This window comes from Lissotriton helveticus, chromosome 3_1, assembly GCF_964261635.1.
Source record: "Lissotriton helveticus chromosome 3_1, aLisHel1.1, whole genome shotgun sequence".
Lineage (NCBI taxonomy): Eukaryota > Metazoa > Chordata > Amphibia > Caudata > Salamandridae > Lissotriton > Lissotriton helveticus.
Window position 1 is genome coordinate 72,422,421 of NC_136061.1, and position 21,660 is coordinate 72,444,080.

The 21,660-nt window shown below is 45.2% G+C and overlaps 1 protein-coding gene across 1 annotated transcript in view; it reads left to right on the forward strand.

Moving 5' to 3' along the window:
• TNS1 (tensin 1) overlaps positions 1-21,660 on the forward strand; it is a 1,078,078-nt gene that overhangs the window by 158,761 nt on the left and 897,657 nt on the right. Inside the window, exon 2 of the mRNA XM_078679262.1 lies at positions 19,195-19,309. Coding sequence (XP_078535388.1) covers positions 19,195-19,309 — 115 coding nt within the window. The remainder of the gene's footprint in view (positions 1-19,194; positions 19,310-21,660) is intronic.

The following is a 21,660-nucleotide window of genomic DNA, read 5'->3' on the forward strand; positions in this document are numbered from 1 at the left end:
TAGCTAGACTGGAAACCCTAAACTCTTCACTCCTCACTGGAGAGCATACGTTGGACTTAGAGGCTCACTACATTGATCAAGGCTTCTAAGGTCCAAAGCGACACTGTTCGTCATAGAGCAATCACTGGATGCTCACTCCGTAGAGAAGCGCTATGTTCTCAACAAGCCGGTTGGTGTAGGGTCAGCATTAATAAAAACATGTAACTGCAAGCTGGGGGTCCCATGAACTCTACTTGATGGAGCTCCAGAAACTTCCCACTTTTAGTGCCGGATGTGCCTGTAAGTGATGTATGCACCTTGGCGTGAACTGCAAGGGCCTGACCATGGATGGTGTATGTCTAAGAGTCACAGGCTCCAGTTCCATATTGAAGTCGATGCCGGCATGGCCGACAGGGGGGTCTACTACACACAGCGTGCAGTTATCCAGGTTTTCCCTACAATCCGCCCATAACACTGTCAATCCCTTACGTTGCAAATAACTGGCTGCCTGGAACCTGAAAAACATCCTTTTGCGACAGGGCCAGTCTGCTGCTCTGAATAATTGAATCATTGACATTGCTGGGAAAGACCCACTGTATTGATTAACGAACGAATCACTCTCAAGCTTTTACTTTGGCTCGAAAACACCTCGTAAATGATAAATCAATGCCTGGCTTGCACTCGGCTTGGACAGCTGCCCGCCTGAGAAATGTCTTTCTAGGCACCCGGAGAAGGACTGTGGAGTAGAGAGCATTTAAAATGTAGAATTTGGTTTTCCCACTGAGAAGTCTTCAATATTGCAAATGCTGGTGCTCTAAAGTGTCCCTGTAGACCAGACACGCCCCCGATGGGAGGAGTTTCATGGTCACAACTAGGGCGGGGCTTAGATATTGGGTCACGCCTACTTCACTGCCTCTCCTGTGCCTGTGGTCCATGGAATCAGGGGCCATGATCTGAATGTGCAGATGCTGTCCAGAGCTCTGCTGGAAACTCTTTCTGTCACCTCTGCTTGTGTTCAGCACCCCTACAGTTATAGGTGGTATAGATTTTTATGCTCTAAAAATGAATAGATTTGGAAGCATAATTCAGTAGCTACTAAGCTAGTTGGTTTGGGGTAGAACTTGTGAGTCATATTCAGTCCTGCTGACGTTTGAAAGGCACTGAGCCGCCATGATTTCTCGTAACCCCCACTATAGACATGTTTGACCCCTCTCTTTGTTCTTCAGCCCGGCTCTTTGTCCTTGATAGCCGACCCCCTGAATCTCATGCCCACATGAGATTCAGTTTTGTGCAGGTACAAGGGGAAACAACCATTACAACGCAGTCATTACATCGCACTGCTTTTACAACGCAACTGTTACAATGCAACTGCTTTACAACGCATGCCATTACAACGCATGCCATTTCAACGAATGTCACTACAACATATGCAATTACAATGCATACAATTACATCGCATGCCATTACAACGCATTGTAAGCAAAGTAATGGAGATTTTTTAGTTTTAGGGTGGGTCTGGTTTCTGGGATAGATAGGAATAGTAATTTTTACCCTTACAATATCCAACACTTACTCTACTATTGCACTCACTGGAGAGGGAATAGTAATTGCTACCCCTACACTATCCAACACTTACACTACTGTTGCCCTAAAAGTATTATGCATTATAATGGTATGGGTTGTAGTGGTATGCGTTGTAATGGAATGCGTTTTAAGTGTAGTTTCTAAAAATTCATTGTGATGGCATGCATTGTTGCCCTAAAAGTATTAATTGTTTTAATGGTATGTGTTGTAAAGGTATGCGTTGTAATGGAATATGTTGTAATGGTAGTTTAAAAAAAGACGTTGTAATGGCATGCGTTGTAAAGTCATGCGATGTAATGGAAGTTGCGATGTAAAAACCGCATTGTAAAAGCATGCGTTGTAATTGTTTGCGTTGTAACATCATATATTTGTACAAGGGAACACCGTGACATGTGATTTAAGTTCTATTTAGCTCCTTGCTCAGGGATAAACTAAACCACCTTAAAGTCGCTGCCCAGACTGATAGTCAATAAAAGTAAGTTGGGGCCTCCTTATAAGGTTTCTTGCTGGACTCAGTATTCAAAGGAAGCAGATTTGGGGCTTTTCAGAATCTGCTTTCAGTTGAGCAGATTCCAGCCTCCTGCTGGTGCTGATGAGACCCATCTCCCTAAACCAACCCAAGGTTCGCACTCTGTGTCCCCACCGATGTGAGCTGCGTTACAGCGCTCCTTTCTCCTCTGCCCGCGTCACTAAGGACCATCCATTAACATAGAGACTGATGAACCTCATGAAAGAGGGGGGCTGGTCCTTCCCTGCAGATGACGCGTCCACTGGCCGATTAGCCGCAGTGCCTCGTCCTCATTGTCTTCTGGGCCTACGGAGACCCAGCAGGGTAGTTAGCACCTTATAACTTTAACCTGGGTCAGTCCAGATGTTGTTTTGCAGTTGTCAGTTGATGGAGATGCTGGTGGGTCTTTGCTGGTCCAGGGATGCACCACTGACCAAGCCTCTGGTGCAGTCCATGGAATCTGGGAACAGTGCTTTCTGAGTATGACAGGTCGGACAATGGTGGTAGAGTAGCTCCTAGTACTAGTTAAGTGGCTCCTGATGATCTAGGCACTAGCTCAGTGCATGTGTCACACTCCTGTTCTGGTTTCCTCTGTTAGATTCCTTTCAAGCACCACCTCTCTGGCTGTTTTTAACATAGTGCTTAATTTGAGCCAGTGCTCAGCACCAGCACTTAATTGGTTTCCGGTGCTCGGCATAGAACAGTCCACCACATGGTGGCACTGCTCATCTAATTTAGAGACGTGCAGAACAACGGTAGTTTAGGACTACAATACTCATTAAAATGACTAATACCTGCCTCCCCAGCCATTCCTTTAGCTTCCGGGACCTGGAATAATCTGAACTGTCGCACTTGCAGGCGGGAGACATGGTTAGTAGTTGTTTTGGCAGCGATGACAGGGGCCACGGGTGGTGCAAGCTCCAGTGGCCTCCTGGTCAGAGCCCTGGCACTTAATATTTTACAAATTAAGCACTGTAACATCTCTTCCGTGGCGCAGTGCAGGCCCAGCGCTGCGATTTGGGGTGCAAGCAGAGCACGTCATCAATGATGCAAGCCCCGAGTGTGGGACGGCGGTTCTGGGCGCAGACAGCTTTACTTTGCTTTTGTTTAACCGTAGATCCGTCTCCGGGGGCCCATCCTGTTCTTGTGGCCCCCTGCCAGCCCCGGACACACAGTTCAGTGGAAGGACAGAGGGTAGCCGAGGGGGTGAAGGCACCGGCAGCTGGAGCAGGGTTGGTCTTTTAAATATAATGTATATTTGTGTAGGCCCGGCCGAGCACATCCTGGCTGATTACATTAGTATAATCTGGTTAGCGGTGAAACCCAGCAACCCTTCTGAACATGCTGCTTATATTAAAATGCAACCATCAGGAAATGAATAGCAGGTGGATTGTGGGGAAGGCAGTGACATAACACGATTCACGGTCCCCTTGCTGCATGTAAAAAGGGGCCCCTGAGCAGGCCCAGTTCTAGAGGGTTGCGCAATATTAATAAAAAATACATATACACGTACCTTGCCACCGGGTCCCGCGTCTTATCTCCTACTCTTCTCATGGCACAGGAAGCCAGGAGCCAGGAAGAACAGTGTTGTGATTGGTAAGCACCCAGGCTACCCTGACCAATCACAATGCTGCAATGCAGCACTGTGATTCGTTTTGAGCATCCTGTTTGACGCTCAATTAGGGACCACGCGACATGTTGTTGTCCACGCCGGCTGGAATACAGCCTGCATGGAGAACAAGGAAAGTGCACATGACTGGTTTGGCGGGCCCGAGAGGGCCGAGAGCAGAGCAGCCCCGCCCATATGCCCACCCGCTAAGGAAACATAAAATGATATGAACTCAAAGTTATTATCAATTTATATTTCCTTTGCCTTGCACTGCTCAAAAGCAGAGGAGCGACGCTCCTCCGCCACTAATACCTAACATTTCAGATCAAATAAATACATTGGGCCTCATTTATGAGGCCTTGCGTCAGTTTTGCGCTGCTGATGCGTCACCGTTTGTGACGCATCGGCGGCATAAAACATGCGCCTTGTTGCGCCATATTTAAAAAGTGACGCATCTAGGTAGATGCGTCACTTTGTAAACCCCTGCGCCACATTATAATGTATGCAGAGGGGGCGTTCACCCGCAAAAAGCCTCGTAATAGTGACGCAGTGAAATCTATGAGATTTCACTGCGTCACTTTTAGGACGCTGTTGCGTCAAAATCTTGCGCCTGCCTCACAGCAGGCGTAAGACATGACGCAAGCCCTTTCACATGGGGCTTTCCTCATGTGAAAGGACGCATTGCTGGAGTTGCGTCACTTTTGTGACACACTCCAGCAATGCGTCACTTTTGCGCTTACAGATACGTCAGAAATACTGACGTATCTGTAACTCCTTGCGACATGATGCGTCATACATTAAATAGGACGCATCATTGGTGTCGCAAGGAGGGCGCAGTGAAAAGTGACGCATCGCTGTTTTCACGCAGCGATGCGTCACTTTTCATAAACAAGGCCCATTGTTTTTGGCCAGTACACATTCATACTCATGTCCCGCCCATGCTTCTCTATGGCCCTCCCAAAGAATAGATTCTAGAGCGGGCTGCCCCTGAGACTTCCATATCTCGCAGATATCATTGGTATTGGGCTGGATGGGGGCTCTCTGAAACGGGGGCGGTGAGGGGGCCGTGAAGGTTTGGCCCCAACTCCCTGTGCTTTAGAGGCCTGCGTTATGCCCCTAGAAGGAGGGGTCAGTAACTCAGGGGGTTTTCGGAACTGTTTCCTTTGCCTTTAGAGTGAGTCAATGCACTGATCTCCTGTTGCTGATGATGGGGAGCACGAGGGAGCACATTCTTGGGGGAGCAAATGTATCTCCAAGAAACACTCGTACTGGAGCGGGCGAGAGAAAGAGGGGGCCCGCCAAAGAATGGGTGAGAGAGATTTCCTGAGTTGAGGGTAAGCAGATAGGTAACGTGAAGAACAGATAAAAGATCAGTTTAGAAAAAGAAAGTAAAAAGAACAATTGATGGACAGAATGCAGAACAATGTCATACACTCACCCCAGTACAGAGATCTGGGCCTAAATCCATAGTTTTTTTGCTCACCATGCCATTCCAGTTTGTACCCAGCCATATGCAAATCAGTCTTGACCCTGCGCCCAATGGGAACAGTCCAGCCCGAACTACAGGGCCAAGTCCTCCCTGGACTGGAAACAAGCATCCTAGAACTGGTTTCGGGCTTTCAGCCTTCATCAGCCAGGATAGCTTGAGTCCAGTGGCATGGAGAGCACGGGACCCACGTCTGGGCATACCCGTCGCAATTGGGGTGACAATTGATGGACAGAAAGCAGAACAATGTCATACATTCACCCTAGTACAGAGATCTGGGCCTTCATAGAGAAAAGGCAGAGTGTGCATGACTGGTTTGGCCGGCCGCAGAGGGCCGACCAAACAGCCTGGGCCCACAACATTAGGCTAGCCACTTCTCCACGACCCACCCACCCGCCCGCCCCCAACCAGGCATACCCTTACAGCAGAAACAGAAGATGGTATTTAAAATACCATTTTATGTTTCTGCTTCTCGCAGTGCGAGAAAGCAGTGGGGCGACGCTCCTCGGCGCTAATGGAGGAGCCGCCCCCTGTCCACTTCAATCATTAAACCCTCCCCCTCTCCCAAAGAACCTCAATCTAATCGCGGTCCTTTTGTGTGCACCCGGTGCGTTGAGGCCCCTCTGACACCCACTATGGGCAATCATCACGCCCTGCTCCCTGACGCTCCTCAGTTAAAGCCAGCATGATGCCTGCAGCTGCTTACACTGCAGGTGGGCATGTGCAGAAGAATGGATGAATGATGGAGATGTAATGCAAGTGTGGGACAGTTCATGGCAACAGGCCCCTGTGTACCTGCATAATGAGAGATCTCACTTATGTGCTCATGTGAGGCAAATGTGGCTCCTCTCATGTCATCTCAGGCCTCATGCAGACATCTCATTACGTCATAGTGTAGATTCATGGGCAATATGGGTGATTTCATGGCTCATAAAGGGGCAGTTTCATGGATTATAAAGGTTGTTGACAGTCATGGCTCCGCTGTGGTCAGTTTTATGCCTCTTGTGACTGTAGTCGCCCTGCCTGCATAGCTGCTGATTTATGGTCTGCAGGAGTGTGATTCTAGAGGTTGTTTGTGGCAATGTCATATGAGCCATTTCATAATAATAATGGAGATAAGATTTATTTTGATTACTCTCAAACTATCAAAGCTTAAATAGTGTTTTGTTTTGTGCACTTTACTAGTTTGTTTGACGCAATTCCCTGTACTTCATGTGCAACTTTTAGTTTCGTTAATTTCATTGCAAGGGTTTGCGGTCCTTAACTTCCGTTGTATTTATACTTGTCTTTCTAATTCGCTTAATGTTCTTTGTTTTCCATTCATTGTACTAAGGTTTTTCCAAAATGATTTTCATATGCCTTCTTCATTTTAAAACAAGTGGAAACGTGTTTGCTATCTACAGAGGGAGACCCCTTTAGTTTCACCCCTATTTTCTTTGCGTTTCCTTTGCCCCAGTCCTACCTCGTGATTTCCGAGACCCCTTATTTAGGCTGATGTCGCCTAAAATTGGGTTAAACCCTTCATAGCTACAAAGTATTTTTTTAACTGCAAAGACCTCATCATCTTCGTCAACGTGCTTGATATCAAATGGCCACTAAGCGCAGGTTATTAGAATCAATAGGTTATAGTCTTTTGAATCATCATAATGCCGAAGGTCAAAGGGCGGGTCATTTCATTTTGAAGGCACTCCGTGAGGGAATCTTCTTCCTCCTTCTTGGGATCTGCACATAGATCAATGTATCTCTAGATCTCAGAACTCTTTCTGGTTGGTAGATCTTAAACCTATTTTCAGATATTGAACTGAAGATCCATATATTGACTTTTGTGCCGGTGGGAGTGATTTAAACTGGATTATCTCATTAGCAAGAAACCCGCGCAGTCTCTCCTTGTGGTGGGAATATGGTTTTATAGTAGGATATCCCTTATTGCTCTAACTAAGGCGTTGTGTAAGACCTCTAACATACGGACATTCGCCTTAGACGTGTTTCGGTCTACGGTGTAACCGTGATCGATCTTGGTGCCCATGATTGCCCTGGCATTTGTGTCTCTACGCTTCTCCCCTAGGAACAGTTTCCACTGTTTGTTATATGTGACAGCCGGAGGAAGAGAGGGCGGCTTTAATTCGTGGACCCAGTGACAATCTATTGTCAAATAGACCCACAGAGATTTAACCTCATCCTTCTGTACTAACTGGTAGTTTCTCATTTTGAATATGTGATATGGTCCTAGATTTCATTTCAGAGTCAATCGGCAGGTGTTCAGCTTTTCTTCATTAAGGCCTAAAATTTGATATCAATTCTTCCATGTATTTGGCCAATTATCTTAAATACTTTTTCATTGTAGGCCATAGTGCCTGTTAGGTTTATAACTGCCTACCTGCCATTAACAAATTTGTGGAAAGGAACTTCTTACATGCAGAACTCATCATAAAAGAGCTTCACGAAGATGCTGGAGACAGCCAGGAAGCCTCGTAAACTTCAATTTCGGTCAATCTCGTGGCTCGTGTGGCTTTTCATGGGTCACATCTGGATGGAGGTTTCATGGACATAGCAAGCAACAGAGATGGTTTCATGGCTTCTGGAAACAAATTCCTTGCTTATTCTCAAGGTAGTAGTCACAGGTTACAGGGAAAGTAGGTATGAAGGAAGCGCCACCGGGAGCAGGCCACGCACTACAACTGACACTGACTCAACCAGGCACATATCAGCATTCTAATTACATCACAGTCACTCTGGCTGAGCAGGAGAGGACATAACACTAAGAGGAGAATGCATGGCATAGAAATGAAGATATCGTCCGTCCAAGTCATCCAAGCCCATCGGCAGAATCACCTGCAACAGGCATCACACTTTTACAATTGCCCTATAAGACTATTCTGTAGTGACATTCATTGTGTATCGTGTATTCATGCTTTGTTTGATGTTTTCCTTTATTTTTAAAACAAAGTAAAAATATTCCTAAAAAAATAAAAATTAAGATACCTACCACCTTAATACCACAGGACCTAGTTCACACACAGTTGATTGGTTGTCACAGCCCTTAGCACCTTTTGCACTGATCCCTCCATCTTCAGGCATAGTTCACACTTAGGTGATTCGTTTTCACGACCCTGTTTACCTTTTGCACCGATCCCCCCATCTCAAGGAACAGTTGGCACAGAGGTGATTGGTTGTCTCAGGGCACAGTTCACACAGCAGTGATTGGTTGTCACAACCCTGAGCACCTTATGCACTGATCCCTCCATCAAAGGGCACAGTTTGCACAGAGGTGATTGGTTGTCACAACCCTGAGCACCTTCTGCACCGATCCCTTCATCAAAGGGCACAGTACGCACAAAAGTGATTGGTTGTCACGGCCCTGAGCACCTTCTGCACCACTCCCTACATCTCAGGGCACATTTAACACACAGGTGATTGGTTGTCACGCCCTGAGCACCTTCTGTACCGATCACTCCATCCCAAGGCACAAAGGTGATTGGTTGTCCCAGGGCACAGTTCACACAGAGGTGATTGGTTGTCACAACCCTCAGCGCCTACTGCACCGATCCCTCCATCTCAGGGCACAGTTGGCACACATGTGATTGGTTGTCTCAGGGCACAGTTCACACAGAGGTGATTGGTTGTCACAACCCTCAGTGCCTACTGCACCAATCCCTCCATCTAATAGCACAGTTTGCATAGATGTTATTGGTTATCATGACCCTAAGCACCTTCTGCACTGATCCCTCTGTCTCTGGGCACGGTTCACACAGAGGTGATTGGTTCTGCCTCAACACCCATTGATTTTGACGCTGTCCCCTATTTACAAGGGTGCCGTCAATAGGAGGCAGTGCCAAAATTAAGACCAGAGAAAACCTGGTCTTAACATAGCTAAACGAGGAGAAATTCTTTATTTCTACTCGTTTTTGCTGTTTCTATGTGTGCTGCATTGTGCAGCACACATGGAAACAGCAAATTGCCATGAAAGAATGTTCATGTGCAGGAAGATGTTCAATCATTTAAAAAAAATGACGATTTGCAACTTCTATGTGAGCTGCAAAATGAAGCACCCAAAGGAGTTACAAATCGCCATTCCGAATTATGTTCAGGAAGTGACCCCTTCCTGCACATAAACAATCATTCCCTCAACGCAGGCACCCTTGAACTTTGGCGCAAGGGTTCCTGTATTGGCGCTAGACCGCTGAGTTTGGCACCAGCGCTAGAGAAAAAGCAGGGATGCTCTGTACTGTTGTAAATACGGTGCAGCCCTGCGTTTACAGAATGTTGGAGCACGGCAATAGCTATTTTGGCTGAACGCCGCGCTCAGCCGTTCTCTTGTTAATATGATGGGAATGAAGAGAGATGCAACGTCATTTCTTTATATGTGAACCAAATCCAAGATGCCCAATATCCGTCGCTACTGCTACTACCCTCCAAAGCCTCAGAGAGTGTGGGGTGAGACAAATGTTATTATATTAATAATGATGTAATTAACAATATTATTATTAGTACTTCTACTAATAATAATCGCAATATTAAACCTCATTACCTGCCGGCAGAGAAGGGTCCATAACATCCTTTAAGCAACGTGGTCACAAAAAAATGTACAAACATGCTAATGAAAACAATAAAAAGAATGCAGCTGAATTGTTTAATGATGTGAAAAGGTCAAACAGGCTATGCGTAGAAATGAAATTTTACCATTTCGAGGAATACGCGTTTTTTTGTCTTTGTTTTGTCCTTGCAGTCGTCCTCACTTGTAAGATCTCATTGTAAAAAGACTCAGAGAACAATCAAGAGCTTTTAGAAAAAACATATAATAATAAATAATAATAATAATTGCATTTATAAAGCGCCTGGTTACACTGAACCAGTTGTCCCCGCGCTGAGGTAACAGCTAAAAAAGAGAGCAGCATCCACAGGGACCTGGTAACAGACCACATTAAACCACAGGAAACAAATAGGTCTTCAGACCTTTCCGAAAGATGGATTCAGAGCACTCCAATCGGAGACTCTGAGGAAGAGTATTCCACATCTGGGCCACCAAGTACTGAAAAGAGCGGCCGCCCATCCTGGATCTCATAATTTTGGGGATATGCACCTTTCCTTCCCACTCGATCTAAGCAGACTGGTCGGTACATAGGGAGTGAGAAGGTCATAAGGAGTGAGAAGGTCGTGCAAATGCGAAGGCCCCTTCTTCTGTAGAATCTGAGGACTCACACACATGGCCTTAAACTTCACTCTCTCCCTGATGGGAAGCCAGTGCAGGGAGGCGCTCTTTTGGCTGAAGCTCTCTTCGGTAACATAAGAACTAGTCTCGCAGCTGCATTCTGAATACACTGCAATCTCTGTATGCACTTGTCGGTTGCACCCAAATACAGGAGATTGCCGTAATCCAGGCGAGAAGTCACCAAGGCATGCACCATGTTCTTCCTAGATGCCATGGGAAGGGTGTTTTACTTGTGCTCCTGGCTACCCTGCATCTTCATTTACCACAATGGCGATGAGCGGAAAAGGAGGAAGCAGATCTCAACACGCAGGAGCCTTTCATTTTTAATGACGCATTTGTGTGTTAAAGTGCGTCAAGGAGAACCATAACTGCCTGTCCCAGCACTTTAGAATCCAGCGTTGCCACTATCTGAAATGGGGATTACGGTGTGTGTGTTGCACCTTTTACAAATGTTACATTTCATTGCTTGTTGTGAGGGTTATGTTCTGTACCCATAAATTACACTTACCTTTACTTGAGCTGGGCAGGTTTATTGCATCCCAATCAATTCTTAAAGTTCCTGGTAATGGGGCACGGGTCCTGCAACCCAAACCTTATTTACTTTGCTGGTGATGGACATCAGGGCTGGACTGGGAACAGAAACCAGCCCTGGCAAACTGCTCAGACGCCCCCCTCCTCCCTTCCCCATGGGGTGAAGGGGAGTGAAGCTGAGCAGTTTGAGTGGGCCAGTTTCGTCCGATTTTGTTACAGAGGGCGAATATTGCCGACCCCCAGTAACAAAAACGGCCCCCAGGGGCCCAAAACCGGCCCCACCATAGCGGCCTACCGGGGAAACACCCGGTGCCCGCTATGGCCAGTACAGCTCTGATGGACATTTGCATTTCGCCCAAACCCTCCTTTCTTTTACTTGTACTGGGTTATAACCAGATATTACTTACTAATATTGATGATGGGGCACGTGCATTGCACCCAAGCCATACTAATTGTTACCTGTCCAGGCATATAGTAAATGCGCCCAGATGTTACTTATAGTTGCTGATGATGGGGCACCTGCATTGTGCCATATCATATTTTTCTGTTGCATTTTTCTGGGCATATTGTTTGCACCCAGAAGTTTCATTGTGATGGGCTTGCGAGGTACAACCCAAACAAATATTTACTTTACAACTTCTTTCCAGCAGCGGCCCGTGCAGGTAAGAGCGGTGGGGCCGGGTTGGGGGTAGTTCAACAGGTGACCACAAGGGAGAAATAAATAATTAATTCATTTCCCCTCATCATCTGTCGATAAAAACCCCACCCCACCCCCTCGGCCCCACCGCCACACCGCTGTTAACTGCACGGGTCGCTGCTGCTTCTTTCTAGTACTGATGCGGGGCATTTTTGCACTTTGTTGTTGATGCGGCATGCGTTGCACCCACAGGGTCATATGTTTTGCACTTTATTATTGGGCACGTGTATGGCTCTCTTTTAGCCTCACGCATTGCACTCTTGTAGTAGGCTGCATAGTCGGCGACTTTAACATGTAGCGTTACTTTTGTTGTTCCTCCATATTTTATTGTCTGCAAAGGGAGGGGGGGACTGTGGGTCTTTCTCCTGAGTAACATATGTGTGTGTGATTCTTAACCTTGTATCATTATTCTCTTATATGGAACTTTTATTTTCCTGTATTGTGTGATTGAATCTGTACTCCCTCGCTTCTTTCTCATTTTATGTGTATTACTGACTTCTATTTTGCATTTTGTGCATAAAGAAGGGAGGTATGTGTTTTTTTCATTTCTATGCCATGCATTCTCCTCTTAGTGTTTTGTCCCCTGCTGCTCAGCAGGCGTGACTGTGATGTAATCAGTCTGCTGCTGTGTTGCCTGGTTGAGTCAGTGTCAGTTGGAGTTTGTGGCCTGCTCCCGGTGGCTCTTCCTTCATACCTACTTTCCCTGTAACCTGTGACTACTACCTTGAGAATAAACGTATCCTGTTTTACTTGTGCTCCTGGCTACCCTGCAACTTCATTTACCACAGGTGGACTGTGCCAGGAGACCTTCCAGCCCTGCTTTTTGTTTTGTGTTCTGCTACTTGAAATGTTACCATTTCAAGTAGGATAACATAAGTATGCTTATGTTTAACATAAGAAGCACAAGAATCACAACCACCTGAAAAGACGGAAAGAGGATGGGGGGGAGGGGAGGGGCTCCCTACACTGATTCGGGGCAACTTGTGATGTCTGCAAAGTGACATACATTCACAAATATAATTTAAGGCGGCTGCATCAACAGACGGACACTGGGAGAGCACATTTCTAATGTTGATTAATTCACTACAATAAAAAGTTGTGAATAGAAAAATACAAATGATTAAAACAATAATGCAGTGTCAATATTATCAAAACATGCACGCAATCCACGTAAAGCGTTTTAAATATATATATATATTTTACATTCAACTACTGTGAAGGGAAAAAAAAGCTGCCAAGCCATGTCTAATACTGCCGCTCTGTGGCAAGTTTGAGTACTACAGTATGTTTTTTTGTGTGCTTTTCTTATTTTCCATAGTTTAGTTCCACCCCCAAGAAAGGCCATCTATTAGGAACATTCACAAAACATCTTCCGCATCTAAGTAGAATCATCTGCGGGGGAAAAAACTCTTAGCAAATGCCAATTTTTAAATCTAATACATGAAATGTGATTTGAATGGATTTTAAGTTCGTAAGGCATCCTTACGAATGTAGGGATCCTTACATAATTAGTTGCAGCATTCACAAACTTAGGGTCGGGGTGTAATTCTGGGGTTTCTTAGTTGGGAAGCCTTCAAAAATAGGCGAACGTCCATGTATTTGTATAGTTGTTGAGAGTCACATACCTCTTACAAGTAGTTTCCCATTCTCTCCAAGAGGAGAAGTAAGTTCTGTGGGAACGGGAAGGGAGTACCTCCATTAGTTAATGTTGGTGCAGGCAGTGCTTTAAGTGGGCCGGTTCTGAGCACCGGCAGTTTTTTTCAGGGGGCCTCGAAACGGGTCTCTATCGGGCTCTGTTTTGAGCCCTAGCACAGGCGGTCCATTTTTTTTCCGGACTGCAGTGACGGCAGTTTGCTGTCACTGCAGTCCGGAAAAAAGTGCCAGGGCGCAAAACAGCCCGATAGAGACCCGTTTCGAGACAGCAAGCACATAGATGTGCGCTGCCCACACTGCTCACTTCTCACTCGTGGAGAAGTTACGGCATGACGTCGTGCCAGGTGAGCGTTGTGGGGGAAGGAAAATCCTTTAAAGAGTAATTTTCTTTCTGGATTTCCCTTCTCTTTCTGAAACGCACGAACAGCAACATTGTGGTAGGGTCACCAGGGCTTTAATTGGAAGCTTCTTCAATATTATATGTAACAAGCCATAGTTGCTGCTTATTTATCTTATGCAACTAATAACCATTGACAAAGCCAATCGTCCTGACTTGTTATAGCTATGATATTACTTGTTGTGTCACTTATCTGGATGCAATGACAGAAACAGCAAAATACAAGTTGGGTGGCACACTATGCCAAACACAGATTTTTAGCATAAGTGTTTTAAAGCCACACCCCTAATTACACTGGCCACGCCCCTTTGAAAGACCCCACAGTTTTTTCATCCCACTTAAAGCCCTGGGTGCAGGGTAAGGTGTTTGTACCACACGTAAAAAATTCAGTTAACTGTGCATAGAAACATTTGCTTCAGAATTATCGTTGTGGGCTTTTCCACTTGTTGAACATGTGTATGAGTAAATTGTGTGCATTTGAGTACTCTAGGAAAACTAGAGAGAAGTAAGTTTGCAGTCGACATGTGCACACGTTTTCTGCACCGCCGGGGCACTGCAGTATTACAAAGGAATCAGCAGATGCTTGTGTGGCCCCTTCTGTAATAAAGATAGTGCCGACACACATACACCACTCGTTCCCTCATTTGCATGGTGCACAGTTTACCTCAGCACCAACTCAGTAGTATGGATGCAGGTTCAGAGTCAAAGAGGCCTTCAGTAAGCACACCGACTGTACACCGCAAAAAGTTGACACACAGTTAATGCATCCCATGAGGGCAACCCTGGGGTAAGGAGGACCTAAGCCCCACCTCCACCCCTCCAGGTTATTGTGTCCTTCTGAAGTTGATCCAAATATCCGAGTCAAGCGGGAAACATCCTTTACAACGAAACTTTTACCACGCAGTGCTGTTACAACGCAAGTATTACAACGAAAACCTTTACAACGCATTACACTGAGGGGCGCTCTAGGATAGGGAATAGTTTTAATTTACTATCCAACACCTTCCCTAGTGTCCACGGGGACTGGAGTTGGAATAGTAAATTAAACTATTCACTATCCTGCACCCCCAAGTGTAATGCGTTGTAAAGGTTTGCGTTGTAATACTTGCGTTGTAACAGCATGCGTGGTAAAAGCATGCGTTGTAACGTCATACATCCGAGTCAAGCACAAAGCAAGAGAATTGTGCCTACAGAAGATATTTATCTGCTGTATGACATAAAACTGGCCATGTCTTCATGCCCTTAAATACATTAATGCCAAAAACATGGCAACGAGTGTTAAAGACCTTAAGGCAATGAATGTCAATGATTTACTTTCTTAATCTTGTCTTCCTCAAGAGTTCTCTATTTAATTAATGTATTTGCGTTTTCATCTGTATTTTTTTCCATGCATACTTTGAGCTGTGGAGTTGCTTTGAGGGGCTTTGATTGAGAGCTCTGAGGCTGAAGCCAAAGCAGACGGGCCTGTCAGAGGGTTGGCCCCTCTGCAGAGCACATAGAACAATGGTCATGTATTCCAGGTGTAATTGCAGTTTTGGCAAAATGTGTTTGAAAGTGATGCACAGATGGCAAAATATTTACTGGGCAAAAGCAAAAGTAAATAAATTGCTTTAGTGTGAGTCAATGCAGTGTATGCTTGGAATTGGAAAGGAGATGCAAGGAAGTGCACTTGGGAAAAAGTGAAAAGAGGTTGCTGAAGAGGAAAGAGGTGGTTGAAGACGTTGAGATGGACAGGATGTAAAGTGAAAAATGACATATATAGCTAACATAAAGAGCACATAACTGAAGGCCAAAATTCTTTCCAGAGGCCTCAATGCTATTGAAATTTCAGAATTAAAAGTTTTGAAGGTTAATTATTTATAACAAAAACCTGTGGTTACTCATTTATGTTAAACAGCTAACAACCATTGATAAAGCTGAATACCCCGACAGATTTTGGGTGTAGGTCAGTTGGTATATTATTTATCTGGATTGAATTACATCACATACATAGCACACTATGGAAATCACAGAAATGTATTTTCCCTTTTAGAGAGTCAACACATTTTCCATACTCCTTAAAAACCTGTCTTCACATATTTCTATATAAATGGTGGCAATCAGCAGCTGTGGGTCCATCCCGAAGACTAGTTAGAGCATTTTCTTCCAAGGTTGGTGCCTCATGAAGTGCCAGACACTGCACATGAACACACTTTAAAAGACTGAAGTTGTTGTGTTGTACAATTTGCACTTTACAGTAACTATTGAACATATTAATGCAGTAAGCTATAGGGCAGTTATTTATGTGTTTAATATTTCAAAACTATATGTTTCCACTGCTCTATAAGCCTTGCTTTATCACTAAATTAATTTACTTTAAAATGTACCATTTGCCAATCTATTTTTTAATTTTATTTCTCCGGAGGAGGATCCAGTCTAGGCCCCAGGTTTGTCTGATAAGCTTGCCCGCTTCGCTCAGTACATAAAAGTCATACCAAACTTTTACGCCCTACCACTACTACCTACCACTGCTGTTCACACTATACTATACAACACTATACTTACTCCACGCACCTTTGTATTTCATGTCTTTCTCTTCATTATTCATTATTTTCTCACTATCAAGCAAAATACATTCATGTAACTATTTATTAATGATTTAGTTTTTTTTTTTTACTCTCGTACTAAATTATATATGGGATAAAGTGCCCCTTGCTGTACATGATAAAGATATTAAATGTCACAGAGGAATTCCATACCAATATAGAGGAACAAGGTCCAAGAGAGAGTTTCTCTATACGTTCATGGAACTCCAAGGAGACTTGAATATCCTTATTATGTATGGCAGGGGGTAGTTTATTCCATATAATATACTTCATCACCTTCCCTACAAATCACGTAAATGCTTGGTAAGTAGCACTTTCATATGAAATAGAGAAAATGTTTGCAAACACGAAGTATTAAAACAGAGGGTTATATTTATGAAATAGTAGCACAGTGCAACGTAGCAAGTCCCCTTGCTGCACTGTACTGCATCACCGGAAAAAGGCAAGAATATGCCATATTTAAAGTGTACAGTGCATTCCTGACTTTTCCCTCTTCGCTGGCACACAATGGGGAGCCTAGCGCCATCACAGGCACCCTTGCATCATGGTGCAAGGTTACCTGATTTTCATACAGCATTGTTTTTGTGAAGGAACACAATACAATCCTGAGAGGCATACTCCTGTATCTACGCGTGCTACGGAATGCAGAGAAACAGAGAAAGAGGAAGTAACAAAGAGAAATAAAGGTGTTTCTCCTTGTTATGCCTGTCCTGGGGAGGCATATCTTTTTGACATATTCCCAGGTTTACAAGATCTTGTAAGTCTGGGAATGTTTTTAAAAACATGGGCGTTGTGTGGGAACACCCACGCAGTGCCCATGAATCACCTTGCTAGGGCAGAATGAAGCAACGCAGCGATTTGCGGTACATTACGTTAGTCCAGATATTTGGAGCCACTCAAAGCTAACATAGTGTCTTTGTGTGGCTTCAAAAATCTGACTTACGTTTTGTGTTGCTCTTGCAACTCATTGCATGGTGCAAGAATGACACAAACCAGGTCATAAATATGTCCAAGAATCTCTAGTGCAAAATTAAACACATGAAAAATGGTGTTAGATAATTGTTGCAAAAATATATTAGAATCTGTTTAATACAAGTGTGTTGTTTTTTTTTAGAAAGGAAGAGTAGCTCAAAATGTGTAGAGGCATACGCATAGATTGTAACCTTTTTATAAGTACCTAAGGAGTGCAAAAAATAAACTTGTTGCCAAAAATATCTCCTTTCTATTTGTTGCTGCACAGCTATAAAAACAGAGCAGAAGAAAGAAAAGCTGAATTAATTGTTGTTGTTTAAATAGGTGTTTCAATTTTGCTCCTTAATATGACCTACCTTTCCCCTGGTCTGCTGGCTCTGGCAGAAGGTTTTGTGATTTCAGAACTCAACTGTAGTAAGTTATTACAGTTGAGCGGCTAAAAGTCAGTTATTTATAACAGGCAACATAGTGTATCACCAGTTGCCAATTATAAAGAAATTAGAGACTGCTCTTATGCAGATATTGAAGAACACCATGTAATATATTCATGTTAAATGTTCCTGATGCTTTGGATGAAGTGATGATGAGACTGCATACATTTTGATGTGGTTGAGGTGTCGTTGAAGTGACTGCAAGGAGGTAAAAGTCCACTAAATAAAAGGCAGCAATGAAATATGGCGTCATTGCAGTGGAGAACACACATAATGCAGCTTGGAACTGAGTACACGCTTCTGATTTACATTTATATGATCACTCCCCAATCTGATGGCCTCTTTTAACATGTATATAGTGCGCATCCGGAATCCCCCACACTAGCTTTAATTCCAGTTGTGCGTTAATTTAACAGAAGATGCTAAATGTTTATTTATCATCTCATGCCTGAGGTGTCAGAGGAGTAATGTTCAAAGGAAAGGGCTCTTGAGAAAGAGCCCTCCTTTACATTAAATGGTAAATTGGCAATTGATGTCATTATCAAGTATGTTTGCTGATTGCATATGTACATATGTATGTATATCATTTCTCTATGATGAAAACCAAACTGAAGAGCAGCGCTGTCAATTGTGCTCTGCACACAAGCTGAATAATCTGTAGTGCTTAGTTCTTAGGTGATATCAGATCATTACCAGTTTAATTTATGTTTGAGGTGTAGATAAGGACTGAGGCCCTCATTTATGAAAGTGACGCATTGCTGGGCAAAAACCGCGATGTGTCACTTTTCATAGCACTATCCTTACAACACCATTTACAATACGGCATTCCATGGCGCAAGGATTTACAGATACGTCACGAATTCTGATGTATCTGGTGGTGCAAAAAAGGACGCACTGCTGGAGTGTGTCGGAAAACGGACACAACTCCAGCAATGTGTCAACCATGGGCGAGTCCCATGTGAAAATACCTGCATCAATCCTTAGTCCTGCTTGAAGCAGACATAAGGTTTTTGACGCAGTCAAGTCATAGAAACGTCAGAATCACAAGTCTTGTTGCCCACACCCTATAGCTAAACATAAACATTTGAAGATAGGGGCACGGGCTATCTAAACCTAAAAAAAAATAAAACTATCTCATGGTCTGCCATGGCACTACCCTCACATATAACTAAATCCAGGGCAGGTCAACGGGACTTTCATTTTATCATTCTGAGAAGGATGAGAGGCTGAGATAGTACACTTGCACTTTGGTCGGGTAGTCTGCACATCAGCACACTGGTGTGGGCTGCCATGGACAACCAATTGGCAGACTTTGTTTCTTTAATGCTTTTGAATATGATTATTAAACAATACCGTAGTTTTTCAATACATTGTGCTTTCATGAGTCCATGTGCTGTTCATGCAAGGAAATATTTCTTGTGTGAAATGTCATGTGTCCCGTGTTCCTCAGTGAGAGATTCACTGGACACATGCGCACAACCAAGCTCTGAATGCCATTTTATAAGTGCTTGCAACTGACGCCCGTCTCCTCTTGTCTCCTTCCCCCTCTACAGCCAGAAGATCTGGACAAGCCGAAAGCACACGTCTTCAAGGTGAAGAACTTCAAGCAGGTGAAGCTATGCAGCATCTGTAAACAGGTCATCGCCCGGGAGGGCAGCATCTGCAAAGGTGAGTCTGTGGGTGACATACACGTCAGCGTGTATGTGCCTTCATAATTACAACTGTTACAGTGACAAACCTTGACATGGACAAAACTGGGCAGATTTACTCTTCTAACTCCAGTCCTAGAAAAGTGGCTCTTGGATCCCTGTCAAGGTCATGGCACTCAAGGTCATACTCATGTCAATGTGAAGTTGTGAAGCTTGAGGTGTCAAGACTGCAGAAGGTGATGGGTGTAATGCTTGTAAAAGTCTCAGCCACTGGCAATTGTTCGGGCCATATTCCACACCATGTTTTATTGTCCTCTGTGTCACTCCAGGAAAGGACAGGGCAGACGGAAACAAGGTGCGGTCATGTCCCAATAGAAACAGTCCCCCACTACTTCTAGGGCAGATTCTCTCTAAATGGGAACAGAAGACTGGTTGTGCCTTGTTGGGCTTCATCAGTGAGATACAACTTGTGTTCTCTGGCACAACAAGTTTGTGCATATATCTGGGGATGCCTGTTGCCAGTTGCGGCAGGCTTGCTCGCCGGAGGGGGGCAGGTACAGGAGGTCGCGTTGGGGAGATTTCATGGGGGGATCGCAGGGAAATTACATTTTTTTTTAAATTAAACGTACCTTTCCGCTGGGTCCCGTGTCTTTTTGGCTCCTGCCTCAAACAGGAACAGGAAGCAGACAGCCAGGCTCCCTCCTCTAAGCCAATCACAATGCTGCAGGCAGCGTTGTGTTTGGTCGGGACGCCGCCCCGGCAGAGGCTAATTAGGTGGCCATGTTCTCCATGCAGGCTGCAATACAGCCTACACTGACGAGGGCAGAGTGCGCATGACTGGTTTGGGCGGCCAGAGAGTACCGAACGAATAGTCTTTGAACACTCAGGAGTGGGCAAACCACTCCTTCCCTGCCCTGCTCAAAGAGCAGAGCAGAAAGCCCACCCACCCGCCCGCAAGGTGCAAATGAAACATCGAATGGTAATAACTTTTAGTTATTACCATTTTATGTTTTGGCCGCTCGCAGCTGTTTTTTCTGCTGTCACTTTCCTGTTACCTTTGCTGGGAATTACTGCCACAAACTCGGATTCTACAACGAGGATACTGGGCATCAGGAGGCTAATCCAGGCAGCTGGGAACTGCAGAGGGGGAAACCAACAACAGCAGCACCAGGGGCCGGGACTGCGAGATCCAGCATTCCAAGCGCTTTCACAACTCAGCGCAGCTGGTGTCTCTTCCCGCCCCTGCACCCTCTTGCTATATAGGCACGCCCATCCCCGCGGGACGCGCGCGGGACGGAGCACGGGGCGAAGCTCGGGCAAAGGGTGGGCCGTTTGAGGCCGGTAGAGACCGGACCGGGCCTCCCCTCTAACGCCTTACCTCCTAGGTCACCTTTGCCTCTCTGCCTGGACGCCAAGAAGTGGGGGATCAAACAAAATGGCTACAAGAGATACCAGAAGCAAGGCAGCCTCCATGGCTTCAGGAACTTTGGATAATTTCCTTGCCAAGGCAAATACAGTGGTTGAGAAGGGACTTATTGTGTTGGAAAAGCAAATTGCGGAGGGTATAGAAAATTCGCATCTGGCTCCACCGGGGTCACCATCTAATGTCATGTCATCACTGCTTCTTGATGCCACGCACCTATCACTCATGGATAGTATTGACCAAACCATAGAGTCCGTCCTACAGCAGCTAAGGACACCATCTAACTCTCACACGACCTACACGACCAAGGCCCGAGCTACCTCAACAACCGGATCAACTTCTACACTCCCAAGCGCCTCCTCAGATCAACCAACCACGCCCTCGCCGCCGTCCCCCGCATCCGAAGAGCGACAACAGGAGGAAGATCCTTCTCCTACCTGGCCGCCAAGACCTGGAACTCACTTCCCACCAATCTGCGCCTGACCCAAGACCACCTCTCCTTCAGGAAGAAGCTCAAGACCTGGCTGTTCGAGCAGTAGCGGCACCCCCCCCCCCCCTCCCAGCGCCTTGAGACCCTACGGGTGAGTAGTGCGCTCTACAAATGACCTGATTGATTGATTGATTGACAGGGACAGAGACTCATTACGTATTATTGATGAGGTGGAACCCTCCTTCACTGTTGAGCCAGTACCAACTAGGGCTCTGGGGGATGGTCCTACATCAACTGAATACATGGGCCACAGAGAGGACGCTGCCCTGAAAAGAAAAAGATCTAGGAAGCCCAAAGGCGCCAAAAGGGCTAAAGTTGACTCCATCATGAATATAACTGAAGATAGCCCGAACGCCCCTAGAACATCTGTCCTTGGGAACGACATGGAAACGGCGAGCACTCCACCTCCCATTCCGATTCCTTCGCACACTGGTCCATTTATTTTTGGTAGGGCCAT